General features: G+C 52.6%; 1 protein-coding gene across 1 annotated transcript in view; it reads left to right on the top strand.

Annotated features, from left to right (window-relative positions):
* IL16 (interleukin 16) overlaps nucleotides 1–11943 on the top strand; it is a 76401-nt gene extending 64458 nt beyond the window's left edge. The window contains exons 13-18 of the mRNA XM_007470077.1: nucleotides 1002–2100; nucleotides 3841–4009; nucleotides 6084–6185; nucleotides 8464–8722; nucleotides 8956–9078; nucleotides 11468–11943. Coding sequence (XP_007470139.1) covers nucleotides 1002–2100; nucleotides 3841–4009; nucleotides 6084–6185; nucleotides 8464–8722; nucleotides 8956–9078; nucleotides 11468–11661 — 1946 coding nt within the window. The 3' untranslated portion in view covers nucleotides 11662–11943. The remainder of the gene's footprint in view (nucleotides 1–1001; nucleotides 2101–3840; nucleotides 4010–6083; nucleotides 6186–8463; nucleotides 8723–8955; nucleotides 9079–11467) is intronic.
* Nucleotides 11944–16581: the final 4638 nt, after the last annotated feature.

The raw sequence follows: 16581 nt of genomic DNA, 5'->3' as shown, positions 1-16581 counted from the left end.
GGAAAGAGTCCGGGCAGACTCTCCTGTTCTGGCTTGTTCAAGACTGGCTTCCAAGAAAGACCACCAGTGGTGAGGGGCTGAACTTGACTAGGCGTGCCTGATAGAGCAGGTTGGAACGACCTGTGGGGCTGCTCCAACACCAATGCCCAGGCTGCATCCCCGGTGTATTACATCAGAACCCAGGGCTGGACATCAGCATTCTTTAGGTCCTCCAGATTCCAATGTGCCAGCCAAGTTTGGGAATCGTTGTCACAGAGCTTCTTTCTACCTGGAATCCTCTCATCAGCTCTTTAGGTAGGGGGAATGCTCCTTTGCTGAGCAAGCTGGTTAATTCTTTGAGTAGGGAGAGCAGCAAACTCACATGACTTCAGGCACCAGATGGATGCTTTAATGTGTGAAATGCTGACCTGGTGAGGGTGAGGGCTGTAACTGCGTAGAGCTGGGGTGTGCCCCATCTGAAGGCGTGCACGCCCACTTTTGCTTTTTAATGACATGGTGGTCCAAACCAAATACGGCTGCCAATTTGTGACCCTTGGCTTAAAAGTTTAAAAGGTAAGAGGACTGCTTTGGCCTTTAAAGTTCTAGTGAGTTATCTAAGCGGCTATTTAGTACAGCGGAAAGAATACGCAAGTGGGGAATCAGGAGACAGGGGTTCTCACCCTGGCTCTGCCAACAGATGACCCCTTACCCTCATGAATGTTGGGTTCCTCAATCATACAATGTCAGAGATCAGACTAGGTATTCTATGCGAACCCTTCTAGCTCTAAAATGCTGGGATGCTGTGGAGATAACTCACAGCTCTGGTCCTCTGGTTCTGTGTCCCTGCCTGTTCACACTTAGCCAGGTAATAGCACCTGGGGTAGCAGCTCACCCAACAAGGGATCCACCACTTCTGCTTATCGTCTCCTCTAGCATCCTTGCTATTCATCTTTGAAACTAGAACTTAGGAAGAAAACCCACGATCAGGGGTAACGCACAGCTTTGGCCTTTCTGCTCCCCAGTGACGCCAACGTCTCCAATAAAACACCCACTGCTTAAGAGGCAGGCTCGGATGGACTATACCCTTGATATCACCACCGAAGACCCTTGGGTTAGAATTTCTGACTGCATCAAAAATCTCTTTAGCCCCGTCATGAGCGAGAATCATAGCCACACGCCACTGCAGCCCGTCGTCACGCTGGGTGAGGAAGATGGGATTCAGGGCCGCCCAGATGCGACTGTGCCCAAACTGGACACCACCAGTGGCGGTCCCACAGTTTACAAGTCGGCGGACGGCAGCACGGTGAAGAAGGGTCCTCCAGTGGCCCCCAAGCCCACCTGGTTTCGCCAAAGCTTGAAAGAGTTGAGGAATCGTGCCCCAAGGCAGCCCCCAGAGGCAGCCTCCCCCAGCCAGCCGACACCCACCTCCAGGGAGCGCCCTGGGCCACCCCTACGGGCCTCCTCTTCCATCAAGCAAAGGATCAGCTCCTTTGAAACCTTTGGCTCTTCTCACCGGCCTGACAAAGGAGCCCAGAGACTAAGGCTCCAGCCCTCCAGCTCCTCCGGGGCAGAAGCAAAACCTCCTGGGGAGCAAGAGGGAGGATGGGCTTCTCGGGCTCCTGGTGTCTCAGGGCGAGGGGGTCCCCCTGCCGTGGAGCAGCAGTGGCCAGAGCCAGAGCAGCTGCCTCCAGCCTCCCTCGCAGCCCTGGAGGCCAGTGACCCCGGTGTGCTGGAGTCCCCTCCCCCCAGACAGCAGCCCGGTCAGAAAACCCTCTCCTCGGACCCCGACCCTTTCTCAAGGCTGCTGGCGACACAGATGGAGGGATCTCGAGGCCCAGGGGTCAAGATACCAAGCCAGCGTGCACGGAGCTTCCCCCTTAGCAGGACCCAGTCCTGTGAGATGAAGCCACTGGATGAAAAGACCAGTAAACTCTACTCCATCAGCAGCCAGGTGTCATCGGCTGTCATGAAGTCCCTGCTGTGCCTTCCGTCTTCCGCCTCCTGTGGCCAGACCTCCTGCAGCCCCAAGGAAGGGGCGTCGCCCCCCATGGCGTCCAGTGAAGATCCTGCTGCAATTAGCTCTGCTGAAGCTCCTGCCTCAGACATGGGCTTCTCGCTCAAGTGAGTGTCTCTGCCCAGTGTTGAACTTTCTTGCCTTTCTTCCTCTTATAATCCTCTGTCTTGTAAAACATCGCTCAGGTTTGCTAAAGGATTGTTCCACCTGTTCTTTTACATGTGCGCACGCGCGCGCGCACGCGTGTGTGTGTGTGTGTGTCACACCTCTGCCTTCTGTATTAAGGAGTTTTCACAACACCCGGCCGAGGGGGGGGGAGGGGGGGACAGAACTGGCCCCCTGCTGAATTACACGTGCATATTGGGAACTAACACACCTTGGACATATCCGGCCATTGCTCAGGAAGACCCGAACGAGGCCAGGAGATGATCCCTTGGGGGTTCTTGCTACCTCCCTCTCTCCAAAGAAATCCACCTGTACTCTGCACAGGGTTCAGCCCCCTGGCCTGGGAGTTCAGACACCTGAGCCCCAGTCCCATCTCCCACACTGATGCCCTGACCGTGAGCTGGTTCCTTCCACACTCCCCCTCGGTTTCCCCTTCAGTTGAAATTAGGAGCTGGGCAAGACCTGCTCCACAGAACCGGGGGCGCGGGGGGCTCCCAGCAGTGCCCCAGAGCTCCTGCTGCAGGGCTGGGGTTTAGTCTTCCCTCTTGAATCAGAACAACTGTGCATTGATCAGTGTCATGTATTGTTCTTAAATTGCTGAGAAATGTTTGAGACTCACTGACCCAGATGTTCCATCAGGTGCCAGCTACTGTGATGTTCTATCAGGTGCCACCTACAGTGAGGGAACAGGAGAGATCCTCCAAAGCAGCGGTCCCCAACCATTTTGGCACCAGGGACCGGTTCCGTGCAGACAATTTTTCCACGGACCCGGGGGGAGGGGGAGGTTCAGGCTGTAATGGGAGCAGTAGGGAGCAAGGGGGGCAGCAGATGGAGCTTTGCTCGCTCGCCCGCCGCTCACCTCCTGCTGTGCGGCCCGGGGGTTGGGGACCCCTACACCAAGACACACCCGGATCAGGGGCTGAAGAGCCAGACCAACTCAAGCATTAGGGTTGGTCAGTGGTAGAATCGTAGCCTTTAATATTTAGGCTTCCCAGGAGCTTGCTCTTCCTGGCAGAGAGTCTGTTCTTCTGGAACTGCAAGGCTCACCATTAGCAGTTACTGCTGTGAGACCCCCTCCACCTTCTAGCAGTAAAGATCTGTCAATCAGAGGGAGGAATAATCCCTATCACCCAAACCACAGTTTCATGCAAAATATGAAGTGTCATTGCAAAAAATAGCTACAGGTACCAAAGTGAGTTCAAAAGAAAAAGGAAGGCCAGCTGCTAGCTAAGTGGGCACCATTTGTAGTGATTAGGTGCTAAGGTAGGATAGGCAGGTGCTGACAACATCTGTGAAGGAGGCCAAGGTGAGTGTGTGTGTGAAAGGACATCAGTCTTGGTGGCCATCTAGGTGCAGATTTGTCCAAAGCATCAGTTATACTCTGGGGTGAGGTGTTGAGGCTCTGAACACAGACTTTGGAGTCAGACAAACCATGATCTGTGATTTCGAATACCAGATCTCGGCCTTTCATAACCACGTGGCCATAGACAAGTTATTCCCCCTCCCTAAGCCCCAATTTCCTCATCTCTATAGTGGAGGGATGCTGGTATCTATTTGTGCATTTGTTGCACCAAATAATAGAACGGACGTCAGCACCGTCTTGGAAGAGAGTAATTATGCTAAGGGTGTGAGCTCTTATTAATGTCATGATTCATACTGTGTGCGGGTCCTCCCTATGAAAGCCTTTTGGAGCTGAGAGAATACACAGAGGGTCTCGGTGAGCCCACGGAAGCCGACAACTCCGACCACTGCGCTCCTCAGTCTGGTCAATCGGTTATCTCCCTGCTGAGCTCCGAGGAATTTAAGAAGCTCATAGAGGAAGTGAAGGTTCTGGATGAAGCAACATTAAAGGTAGGTTTCTTTTCTAAGCACTTACAGAGATGAAGGCCTTGATATGAGCAGTGTGGTCACTTCAGGTGGGCCGGAGGGGAAGGAGCACACGCTGCTCTGGGCTCCTTGAGGTCGAGAAGGGAGTTCCCAGGGGCTGACACCAGACTCGGGTTGTATCCTGCCCAGGGCAGAGGGGCCGTCTATCACTGGCCCACAGTAAGACCTTCCGGTGTAGGGAGCTTTGTAGGTGTACTTATTGTATCTTTTTGACCCTTTAATAAATGAGGAAGGCGAGGTTCAAGGTCGCAGAGCCTAGGTTTTCTATCTCCACGTTCCGTGGTCTTTCCACGTCCCACGGGCTGCCTGCCCAGTGTGCGTCTCCAGGGAGATGCTGCATGGGAGTGAGCCATCCATTGCAAGTTCTGATCTCTTGCCTGAAGACTTGCCCTGCACACCGAGAGGTGACTGATCCCAGGGCTCGTAAGGGTTCCCACACTTCAGTCAAGTCATTCTGAAAGTCCCACTTCCCCTATGCCTTCTGAGCACGACCCAAAGGTGCATGGAGAGGAAGTGGTCAGGCAGAGCTGAGGCCCATTCAGCGGAGATGAACACGGGCTCATGGGCCTTGCATCCGCCTGGGCTGCCCTAGTCCACGCAGGCTTTTTGTGCTGGAATCATCCAGACTGTGATGAGAGGATAAGGAGGGACCATAGCTGATGCTCCCTAGATCCAGGGTATGGGTGATTCTGACAAGATGCCCTGGGCCGGGATTCATCCTCTGGGGCTCTCACTCATCACCTGTGCACTGGGACCGTCATCCCCAGGGCCTAATTCAAATGAAATAACAGAGGCAAAATTGTTGCGTAAAATACAAAGAGCGGTCCTGCCTGGGGTGTTCCTGGGACAGTATTTGCTTTCCAATTTGACAAAGGGCTCTTATAGGGCAAGTAAGCTGACACTTGGGTCAAAGTTGGGAGATTTGGGCCAGTGCTGGCATAGAGGCGGGACAGTGAGGTCCATTCATCCCTTCATCCTTCCTGGGTCTTGGGGACTCCAGATCAAATGATCATAGAGCCAGCTGCGCAGCAGATGCTCTGGTGGTTCCAGAGCAAGCGAATTCTTTGACATAAGTTTATTCCCTTGCGCTAAGTCACAAACTGATGGCCCGAGAGCGTGCAGGTATATTTTATGTGGTGTGCCTGGTGCTTTTAAAAAAAGTATTATATTCTAAATATTATCAAACCTGAATCAAAACCTGGATTTCTGGCTGCTCTCTTTTTGGAAAAGGAACGAATGATCTTGTAGCACTGGGTCCGCATTCCTATGTAGCCGTGGGTCCTCTTAAGCAGATGTGCTCTCAGTTCTCTGCAGTTCCTGTCGCTCACATCTGCCCATTTTGCTCTTTTAAGTCATCTGCCTGGGTCCTGTATGCATTTGAGTTTGAGACCCCTCCACCACAGAGACCGGAATAAGGGTCTCTGACTTTAGACACTGCAGAGCAATTATTCTGGCTCCAGCTGAGCCCAGGCGCAGGCCGGGGAGTACGGTGTGTGCCTGGGTGGGCATGTGTTTGTGTGTGTGTGCGCACGCATGCACGCATGTGTGTTCTAGGGCAAGGAGTCAGCTGGGCTCCTAAATGCAGCTGCTGTGCCACATGGAGCAGCAGGTGTAAAGATGCAGCAGCCAACTTCTGCAAAACAGCACGGCTCCCGGCTGTGCTGACCCAGAGTCCTACAAGCTGACCTCATCTTGTCCCAGCCAAAGTGCCAGAGCTGTGTTATCTCACACGCTGGGATTTCCAGCTGACTTGGTAGCACCCGGCCCTGTCTCCATACAAATGTGGATGTGGATTGCGTGAACAGGAGAGGAAAAGAACTCTATTGGTTGCCTTATGCACATTTTTTTTTTCTTCTGAGCTTCCCATGACTACAGGAATTATAGTCTTCTCTTTACAAATGATGAAATGGGTCTGACATACCTGGGAGCGTGGCCAAGCTGGGGTTTGAGAACGAATCAGCCTGATGTTGGAACACTTGTTAAACTGTTCACGCTGTTGCAATGAAATGTTTTTTAATATATACGTTTCCTTCTGCAGCAATTAGACAACATCCACGTTACCATCTTGCACAAGGAGGAAGGGGCTGGCCTTGGGTTCACCTTGGCAGGAGGTGCGGATCTAGAAAACAAGGTGATCACGGTGAGTGGCCCAGCCATGGGGGCGCGTCAGAGCTGGCCCTGGGAGGGGGGAGCACTTACTAGGAGAGATCAGAGGAATGCATGACCCCAGGCCACTGGGTGTGAGGTCAGGGCAGGAACTTAAGATCCTTTTCAAGAAGGTTTACAGCCAGGATTGAAGACCTGGCTGTGATATGTAGCATAGCACACCTAGACGGAAAGAGGCGTCACCTGGACAGAAAGAGCCCTTGGGAAGGCAGATCCTGTACCCGAGGCTGTTTTCCTGGGTTTGCCCACTGGGAGACTGGGGATGTTAACATGCATGATTGTGAAGCAGATCTGATGGTTGGTTGAGGGCAATGGGGCCCAGCTGGAAAGATCAGGAACTGCACAGTGCAACCCAGGATGCACGTGAAGCTTCAGATCTCACGGTCGAGCGCCCTGTTCTCTCAGGACCAACTAGAGCCCGGGGTAAGACTGGGGAAGGCATCGATCCTGGATCTTCTGCATCTTTCCCTGTGGACCCTGTTTTCTTGGTCCACACAGTCTGATCAGCATTGGCTGCTGCCCTCTGCCCACTATTTAGGCTACCTGCACCTGACCCAGATGGTTTCTGGTCATCCCATCTTCACGGACCCAGCTGTGACATGGCTCCTTCATCTCTCCAAAGCTGAGTGCACTGGTGTCACCCCCATGGCTGTGTTGTCTCAGCATATCCTTCATGTGGGCTCATCTGAACTCCCTTGCTCAGCTGAAAACAAACCCTCCAGCTCACAGGGGCAGCCAGCGTTAAAACACACCACACCCCCTGGCAGTGGTAACTTGGCCCATTCCTATTGGTCACTTCGGAGTCAGTTGTGTGTGAGCAGCAACTTCCTTCTTTGTAAGCAAGCTCTCTACCGCATAAAAGCATGTAAAACCAATGAGGACCTGTTTCTGACACTAAGCACGTAGCAGAGCATCATAAAGACGTTCCTGATGGTGCAGTTTGCTTTCTATTTGAAGAGAAGAAAAGAGAGCTTGCCTGTGGGAAGAGTTCTTCGGATCTGTGGGTCTTTCCTTGAGTCGGGACTTCTCTGCATCCCATTTGCTCTCCATCCCTGAGGCACTGCCTCAAAAACCAGGAGCGATACACACCAGCTGATCATATGCACCAGACTTCCCCTTTCTCCTTCTGTGCTTCAGCACTTCCCTTCCTTTCCAGATTCATTAAAAGAGAACTAACATTGAGCACTGCCCATGACCAAGAGCAAGCTGGGCTCTCACTGGCATGTTCAAGTCATCTTCCCCATACCTCAGGATGGGGGATTGGTGGCATGTATGCTTCATTTATAGAGGACAGACTGAGATGCAGAGCAGAGATTCTGCTTCCTACTTGGGTCTTATAACCAAGGGATTTTGACCACATCTGACCCCATAACAGATTTCTAACACTGAAACAGTTTAGAGAAACAAAGAACCTTGTTCAGATGATAACAGCAAAACATCACGTAGCAGAGTTTAGTGATTGCCCATCCATGCTGTCATTCAATCCTCTTAATTAAGCACATTAGAATTTACATCATTAAAAAGGCTGAGGCAAAGACATGAGATTTTTTAATCCCACATATTTTTCAGAAAGGGAATGGGGGTGGGCGATGGTCCCTTTTAACTGGAGTTAAAGGATCAGAATTTCTAGGGTAGGCGTTTTAAAAATGTCTAGACTTCCTAGGACAGGAATTCTGCATTCTGCAGAAGATGGGGCCAGAGATTTTCTCTATGGAAAAAAGGATGCTTTGCCGAAACTTTGGGGGATCACTGTATTATATGGCCTGTTCTTAGAGAATTATCATGCCAAATAGCACTGTAGAGTCTCTAGGATATTTTTTTAACTGTAGGCATTTTCAGAGCTTGTGTTTTATCCAATGTTCTTAATTTTCTTAGACTTCAGAAACTTTTCTTATACAATACCTATTAATACGGCACAGAATCAGTGCTTGAAGAAAATTACTCTGGGAAATGCTGATGTGGAGCACATAAGGCAAAAGATTTTAACCAAATGTTAACTAATTGTAGTGATATAGTCTCGGACATTGTGTTGGGAAGGATTCTGAGGGCCAATCTGGCCATTTTTGCTAATGACCTCTGGTCTGGGTGGAGGAGGGAATGCTGGCTAGCAGCCCTAATCTAGGACACATTTCGTCTTATTTTTTTGGCCCAGGGATCTGCTGGGTTTGACTAACTGGTTCAGATCCTCCTGCAGCAAGAATCCAGATCCGATACGGTGATTCCTGGCTCCTGACTTCCTTTGGTTTGCTCAGATTCACAGGGTGTTCCCCAACGGGTTGGCCTCCCAGGAAGGGACTATTCAGAAGGGCAACGAGGTTCTCTCCATCAACGGCAAGTCTCTCAAAGGGGCCACACACAATGATGCTCTGGCCATCCTTCGCCAAGCTCGGGACCCCAGGCAAGCCGTGATTGTCACAAGGAAGCCAACTGTGGAGACCACGCCTGACCTCAACTGTTCCACAGATTCTGCAGCCTCAGCCTCTGTGGCCGGTGACGTTTCCATAGATTCCTGTAAGTTCTCCCCACATGGTGGAAGCCCCATGGGCCACATCACCTTTGGACAGGTGAGGCCCATGCCGGCAGGGCTGAGCAGTCATTTGTGGCCCCCGGAACACGTGGCCTGCCTTGTATGCCGCCCGGCACACATGCCTGGGTTTATCCGTACACACGCACAAGTTTGCCAGGAGTATTAGCCAGGCTCACTTGAGAGCATCCCTAACAGTCCCCCTGTGTTTTCTCAGCAGCAGAGGCCACAGTCTGCACAGTGACCCTGGAGAAGACCTCTGCAGGCCTGGGCTTCAGTCTGGAAGGAGGGAAGGGCTCCTTGCAAGGGGACAAGCCTCTGACTGTTAACAGGATCTTCAAAGGTGCGGTGTGCGTATGCCTCTCAGCCTTTGCTCCAGTTGCGGGTGTCCGGCCAGGCCCCCCAAAGGCTTCTGAGTACCTTCCAGGCCATGTCGGTTTCCCACAACCCCAAGCCCTTTGGGGAGGCGGGCAAGCCTGTTAAGGACTCCACTTCGCTTTTTCTCCCTGTTCTCCTTGGCTCAGACATCCCCTTAATCCCCCTGTTTTACTGGGTCCTTGTACGTGACCCAGACCTGGGCTTGGTTCAGCTTGGCAGGGCCGGGGCTAGGGTGAGGTAAGTGAGGCACTGCCCTGGGTGCAAAATTGAAGGCGGCACCGAAATATTCAGTAATCAAGATACATACTGTTCCAGTGCAATATTTTTAAAACTCGAAATTAATTCAAAAAGTCCACAATGAACAAAATATCAAGTTGTAAAACAAAGACAGAGTCCGACTTTCCAGGTGCACAACTCAGCCTTACTCACCTCACCCTAATGCTGGACCTGTCTGCTCCTACCTTTATTCAGAATTTTGAGATTTTGTTCATCGTGGACTAGGGAGCAAGCCAGCCTCTAGTGGGGGGTCACCTGGGTTTTCCTGTGAAAATCATGAATGGCCGGCAGCTGTCACAGGCAATCACCCTGATTCTTCACTGCCTCTCATGCTGGACCCCCCTGAGTCACAGAGCAGGGAGCTGTGGACAGGGGGTCACGTGGCCTGCCTTCTGGTCTGGCTCTGCTTCTAACTTGCTGAGTGACTGGTGCCTTCTGGGCCTGAAGCTCCTTACCTATAAGAAAAGGTGTGGGTGTGTCTGAGGGCTCTTAGTACTGGGACCAGAGGCCTTCCCAGCTCTGCTCCCCGGCCCCCAGGCGCCCCCACTGCAGACTGGTTTTGTTAGCGGGAAATCTGTTACAGCTGCTGAAACCCAGGGGGTGGACCAAGGCTCACGTGGAGCTTCCCCAGAAATCCATGTTGACTCCAGTTCTGCGAAAGGTTTTTTTTTTTTTTTTTTTTTTTTTTGCGGTACGCGGGCCTCTCACTGCCGTGGCCTCTCCCGTTGCGGAGCACAGGCTCCGGACGCGCAGGCTCAGCGGCCATGGCTCACGGGCCCAGCCGCTCCGCGGCGTGTGGGATCTTCCCGGACCGGGGCACGAACCTGTGTCCCCTGCATCGGCAGGCGGACTCCCAACCACTGAGCCACCAGGGAAGCCCTGCGAAAGAATTTTTTAACTTTGAAGGTCAACTTGGAATGAGCGTAGGACTCAAAGTCAAGAGACCTGGATTCCAGTGTTAGTTCTGCCCCTAGTGGCAGCATGACCCTGGGCAAGTCCCTTCACCATCTTGGCCCCATTTGCTTACATGGGGATGTAAGGGACCAAGGGAGGTGGATTCTACAGCTGCACCTCTCAGCAGCTTTGGAGCTTGTGTGAGCTACTTGAGCCCTTGGTTTCCTCCCACATGAAAAGGGAATACTAATAGAGCATACATACCTCATAGGACTATTGCCATAAATGCCAAGTGTTAACACAATGCCTGTTATATATAATTGCCCAATATATTTTAGCTAATTTTTTTTTTTTGAGAAATGTCTGCTTAGATACTTGGCCCATTTTATTTAGTTATTTATTTATTTCTTGGCCGCACCGCACGGCATGCGGGATGTTAGTTCCCCGACCAGGGATCAAACCCACGCCCCCCTGCAATGGAAGCGCAGAGTCCTAACCACTGGACCGCCAGGGAAGTCCCTAGCTATTTTTTTATTAGGATCATCATTACTGTTATCTTTTGCTCTTATTAAATATTTGCAGATATCTTTGTGTCAAACAGATGGGAAATTTTCTTTCAACACCAGCAGTAAAAGGGCACTCTTCCCCTACGTGACTCTGAAGGAGTGGGAGCCGTATGTGATTATGTCCTCTTTATGTGGACCCAGGGGTCCTCTCCAGGCCATTCACAGCCAAAAGCACTGTGAAGATTGTTTCGTGAACATCCCACCAGCTCCATTCCCACACCACCCAATGCCCGGCCACCTCATTAGGAGTAGAGAGACCACATGTGCGCGGGAGGGGTGTTGGGCTTGGGATGGTATCCAAGGAGGCTTAGAGGAGGACCCGGTTCCCCGGGGAGGTCTCCCCAGCCAGGCTCTGGCTTGCAGCTCCTCGAAATCCCCCTTCTCTGGGGACAGCACGGGCCTCACCTCTCCCAAGGGCCACGGAGAGCTGGAGCCTGGTGTGCCAGCCTTGAAGTCACCGTTTTATGAGATGTCTCTTTTCAGAACGACCACCGAGTTCCGGAGGGATGGTCGCCGGTTGCCATCTGAGCTGTCCCGGCTCCTCAGAGACCAAGGGTAGGAAGTAACTGCTTGTTCCACTGTCACCTGTGGGATCCATTCTCTTCTCTCTCATCCCAGGGGCAGCCTCAGAACAAAGTGAGACGGTCCAGCCAGGAGATGAAATCTTACACTTGGCCAGCACTGCCATGCAGGGCCTCACACGGTTTGAAGCCTGGAACATCATCAAGGCGCTGCCTGATGGACCTGTCACTATCGTCCTCAGGAGGAAGAGCCTCCAGTCCAAGGGGACCACAGCTGCTGGACACCCCTAGGCCCAGCGCCAGAGCTGACGCCAGAGCCAACTGCGTGCAGCTCTCCACAACGGCTAATTCTCAGGGTCACTGCTAACCCCACCCCGATGGGGGAAAGCACAGGCGTGCTTCCTGGTGGCTGCTTGCCCACGTCCGGACGGACCTTCTGGAACATCACCCAACAAGCGGGCTGTCCCAGAAAGTTAGGGCAGAGTCACACTGGGGTGGCTGATACAAACTACAGACTATGTCTAGAGAGAGCTAACTGATAATATTGTGGTGCTGTAAATAAAATGGATATATGACAACTGGATATGAAATCCATGTTTTGCTTTGCACATTTTCTAAGGACCATCTCTGTGTCTTGATCCACCCCAATCAGCACCCTTTGTAGTTCCCATGACTCTGCAATGGTGGCAGATTTGGAGGGGGACAGCACGTCCTGGTCCACTTGACATCAGCTGGCCCAACTCAAAGGCCGGAGGCTGGAACCACCCGAAGGGTCACTCGCTCACTCACACATCGGGCCACTGATGTTGGCTGCTGGCTGGGGACTCAGCTGGAGCTGTAGGCCTATACACTGCAGGAGGCCTCTCCCTGTGGCCTGGGCGTCCTCACAACGTGGTAGCTGGGTGTCCCCCGGAGAGCGTGAGAGCCATGTAGGAGCTGCATCCTTTTTAAGACCTTGCCTCTGACATCAAATAGCATCACTTCTCCTATGTGCCAGTCAGAGCTGGCACAAACCTGCCCCGGTTTAAGGGGAAGGGAAAGATTGCTGGGGCTGTTTTTGGAAAATACAATCTAGCACACAAAACATTTGCAAACACACAAACATTTGCAAAACTGGATTTGGTTGGGTTGGAGAAGTGCTCCTAGCCAGGGTGGTACCCGGTGGCAGAGCGAGTAAACAAACAATGGAAACTCCACGTGTGCTCAGCTGTGCCAATAGAACGGACTAGTGTGAGTCTGAAAGAGTACAACACAATGGCTGCCGTTTAACTCCCATGAGCCAAGCACCGTGTTGGGTTAAGTGGACACTGTCCTTAGCAATCACAGCAGTGTCTACAGAGCGTGGTATTGTCCCACTGTATAGATGAGGGTACTGAGACCCAGAGGTAAGAGGCAACTTGTCCAGCTGGTAAATGATATGGAGAGTGAGTCCTTTCTTCTGTGGTCTGGGAGAGACTAACAGGCCAAGGTGCTTTTAAGTTTGGTCATCGCTTAATCCCTGATTGTCAAGCTCGGGACAAGGAAATGCATTAGCAACACCCAGCACCCCCTGACGAGGCCTGGACAGTGTGTCAGCCCTGCTCCTGGCCCTGCTCCCGTGAATAAGGGTGTGAGGGAGGACCTGGCAAGGGCCACAGACACGACACAAAAAGTCCTTACTCCTAGGCCAGTATCAGAGGGGCCATCTTTTTTTTTTTTTTTTTTTTTTTTGCCGTACGCGGGCCTCTCACTGTTGTGGCCTCTCCCGTTGCGGAGCACAGGCTCCAGATGCGCAGGTTCAGTGGCCATGGCTCACGGGCCTATCCTCTCCGCGGCATGTGGGATCTTCCCAGACCGGGGCACAAACCCGTGTCCCCTGCATCGGCAGGCGACTCTCAACCACTGCGTCACCAGGGAAGCCCCTAGAGGGGCCATCTTAATGTCATCCAATAGCTTCTCCAGGGTCCACAGGAAGCTAAGAATCTGCTTCCTGGCAGTGAACTCTTACAAAACTCTCCCGGGGAATCATAATCTTCATGCAAGCCCCTTTAGTGACTTCACCACAGTGGGTGCCAGCTCAGTGCCCTATTCTGCCTGAGAAATTATGTGCTCAGAGTCATCTGTGTCAAGCTCTAGAGAAGACAAGAACTTGGAGATAACCATTTGTGTCAGCTCCTTAGATTTAAGAGAAATGCTGAATTTGAACATGGTCTGACAATGAAAGGTATGACCCCATTCAACACCCACCCTACCGGATCTTACTGTGTGCCTGTCCAGGGCTGGGCACCCAGGCCATGGGATTCAGCGGGCACACCCCTCACCCCCGCAATCTCACGTCTGCACACAGTGATGTTTCCTATAATCGGGTTATTGTTTTGAGTCTTATCAAGCAGCCAGGTGATGAATGTGGACCAGCCTGGGGAAGGAGTCTTTCCATCAGGACTGGGAGGTGGTGACATGGATGAGCACAGTGCCAGCCATGGGCCTGGGGCACCGAGAGTGCCTCCTTGGGAGCTCAGATGAATCAAGTGAGTGAGTGGGGCTGTATGAGGACTCACATGCAGCCAGGGTGTGCCCAGGCCCTCCCAGGAACCCCTTCTGTCTCTGAAGACCCCCTTCTCCCCCAGCTCAAATAGAACCACTGAGGACGCTGCCACTCTCAGCTTTCCAGTTTCAAATCAAGAATCAGCAAGAAAGGGACTTCCCTGCTGGTGCAGTGGTTTAAGAATCCGCCTGCCAATGCAGGGGACACGGGTTTGAGCCCTGGTCTGGGAAGATCCCACATGCCTCGGAGCAACTAAGCCCGTGCGCCACAACTACTGAAGCCCAAACGCTGCAACTACTGAAGCCTGTGTGCCTAGAGCCCGTGCTCCACAACAAGAGAAGCCACCGCGACGAGAAGCCCCCGCACCGCAACGCTCGCCGCAATTAGAGAAAGCCTGGGCGCAGCAACGAAGACCCGACACAGCCAAAAAATAAATAAATAAATTTATTAAAAAAAAAAAAGAAGAATCAGCAAGAAGGTCTTAAAACGAATGCTCATCCATTTGAGCGTCACGCTGCTGCAGTTTACAGGTGAGGTTTAGTGCGCCTTGGCTACCTTCTTCAGAGCTGACAGCAGGCAGAGAAAACAGTGCCTTTGCAAACAATGATTCCAGTCACATCCCCAACACCGCAAACACACAAACAACAATCCCGGATCCACTTTAACTCTCCAGGGAAATGAGTCCGTCCAAGAGTCTCTCCCAGGCAGCCTTCGTTCCTGGCTTTGTACAGCATCTCACTGATTCACCGTCATCATCTCATCTGCATGGACTCTTAAGCAGGCTACCCCAGGACTGGTATTCATGTCCCCAGATTTTCTTTAAAGACAGGAAGCCAAAGCACAGGAGTGTTAAGCGACTGTCCCAGGGCATCATTTCTAACTGGCAGGGATGGGACCACTTGCACATTTTCTGACTCGGTCCGGTGCTCAAACCAGTTTAACCCACTGCCAGCAGATGCACGTAGGAGCAGTGCAGGTGCAGTCCAGGCAGTGGGCCCAGTGAGACGTGTTCTTGGGAGGCTGACCTCCCCTCCTGGCCAGATGGGGCAGCACAGGTGGCTCCATCTTGGTAAGGCCACCACCTTCCTGGGTCTCCTGGGTTGGCGTGCCCAGAATTGGCTGGGTTTGGGAGATCAAATTGTGATGATTTGATACAGAACGACGTCTGGCACAAGGTAAGGACCCAGTAAGTACTTGGCGAATGAATGAATGAAATGTAAGTACATATAAGAGTCCTGGAGGGCTTCCCTGGTGGCACAGTGTTGAGAGTCCGCCTGCCGATGCGGGGGACACGGGTTCGTGCCCCGGTCAGGGAAGATCCCACATGCCGCGGAGCGGCTGGGCCCGTGAGCCATGGCCGCTGAGCCTGCGTGTCCGGAGCCTGTGCTCCGCAACGGGAGAGTCCTGTGAAGATTCTTGATGAGAAGAGGGAGTTAGGGGGATGATCTTCATGGCATGATTGTGGGATCTGCAGCTGCATTAGAGCCCAGAAAGAAGGCTTTCTAACCCCCTGACACTGAGCTTTCACGTTTTAAAGCTTGCTCAGACCTCGGCACATTCAGAAGACAGGCACCCCAGGACTCAAAAGGTGGGGAAGCTGATACGAGGAGAATGTTTTCCATCTGGAGGCGCAAAGGCTGAGGACTCTGGAAATTTTCTGCACAGGGTGCTAGGAACCTGAGAAACTGCAACACAAGTGCACTCTGGTCAAACACACGTGGGGCCCATGGAGGAGCGTGTGAGGGAACGTTGGAGAATTCCACATAAGACTGTGTGGCCCTGACCGGAGAGAAGGAAAGGGCGTCGTGTGGCTGCTGAAGCCCCTTCCAGGTGGCAAGGCCGTGCTCCCTGGTTCTGATGATGCACCGGGCTGGGCATAGCCCGTTCGGGGTGGTTTCATCTTGCAGCAGGGCCTGGGGGGCATTTTAGCCAGCACTGCTGGGGGTGGGGCATCTGCTCTTCTGTCCTTCCCGCTGACAGCAGCACGGGCTCACCAGGTCCTGGAGGCCAGAGGACTCCTGTTCCGTCTTCTATAACAGAACACAAGAACTGGCAAATGCCCAGGGGAGAGGAGGCTCTCCTCTAAGTTCTCCTTGTAGGTGCCCTGAGCCCAGAATCAATTCCAGAGTGCTGCCTGGGCACATTCAAACGGCCTGGTTTCCCTGGGGCGCTTGAAAGCTAACTCATGCAGGGGAAAAAGAGAGAAAAATGATTTGAATAGAAGAGACAACAAAAGGAGTATTGAAAGTGTTTTTTCCTGAACGCTTATCTCATTTTTTTAAGCATCATTTTGCCAAGCTGACGTCTTTTAAGGGGGAAAAGTCTGGCACGGTATCAGAAACACACATCCGGGGATCTGTGGCACAGGACTGAGAACTCGAATGCTACCAAGGGGCTGGGCCAGGTTTTCGGGATTGATGATGATTCTTCTCAACAAACGGGGAGACATCGTCTCTGAGAGTGATGGGCACAGAAAGGCTTTGGACCCGCGAGCATCGCACGGTGCCCGGGCAGAGTCCCTGTCCGGTGGCCGGGGGGCTTGGGGGGCACCCTGCTGGAGGAGGGGTGCTTTGGAAACGGCAGCCCCGCCCAAGTGGAAGGAGGCGCAGGAGGGGCCGGGGCTGCCTCTGGCTGATGTCCCTGGAGATGAACTAACTGGTCATTGGTGGGTTCCAAAGGTAGAGCGG

This window comes from Lipotes vexillifer, unplaced genomic scaffold (genome assembly GCF_000442215.2).
Source record: "Lipotes vexillifer unplaced genomic scaffold, Lipotes_vexillifer_v1.1 scaffold532, whole genome shotgun sequence".
In the NCBI taxonomy this organism is placed as follows: Eukaryota; Metazoa; Chordata; class Mammalia; order Artiodactyla; family Lipotidae; genus Lipotes; species Lipotes vexillifer.
The sequence above is the reverse complement of the archived record's forward strand: the minus strand, read 5'-3'. Positions and strand labels throughout refer to the sequence as shown.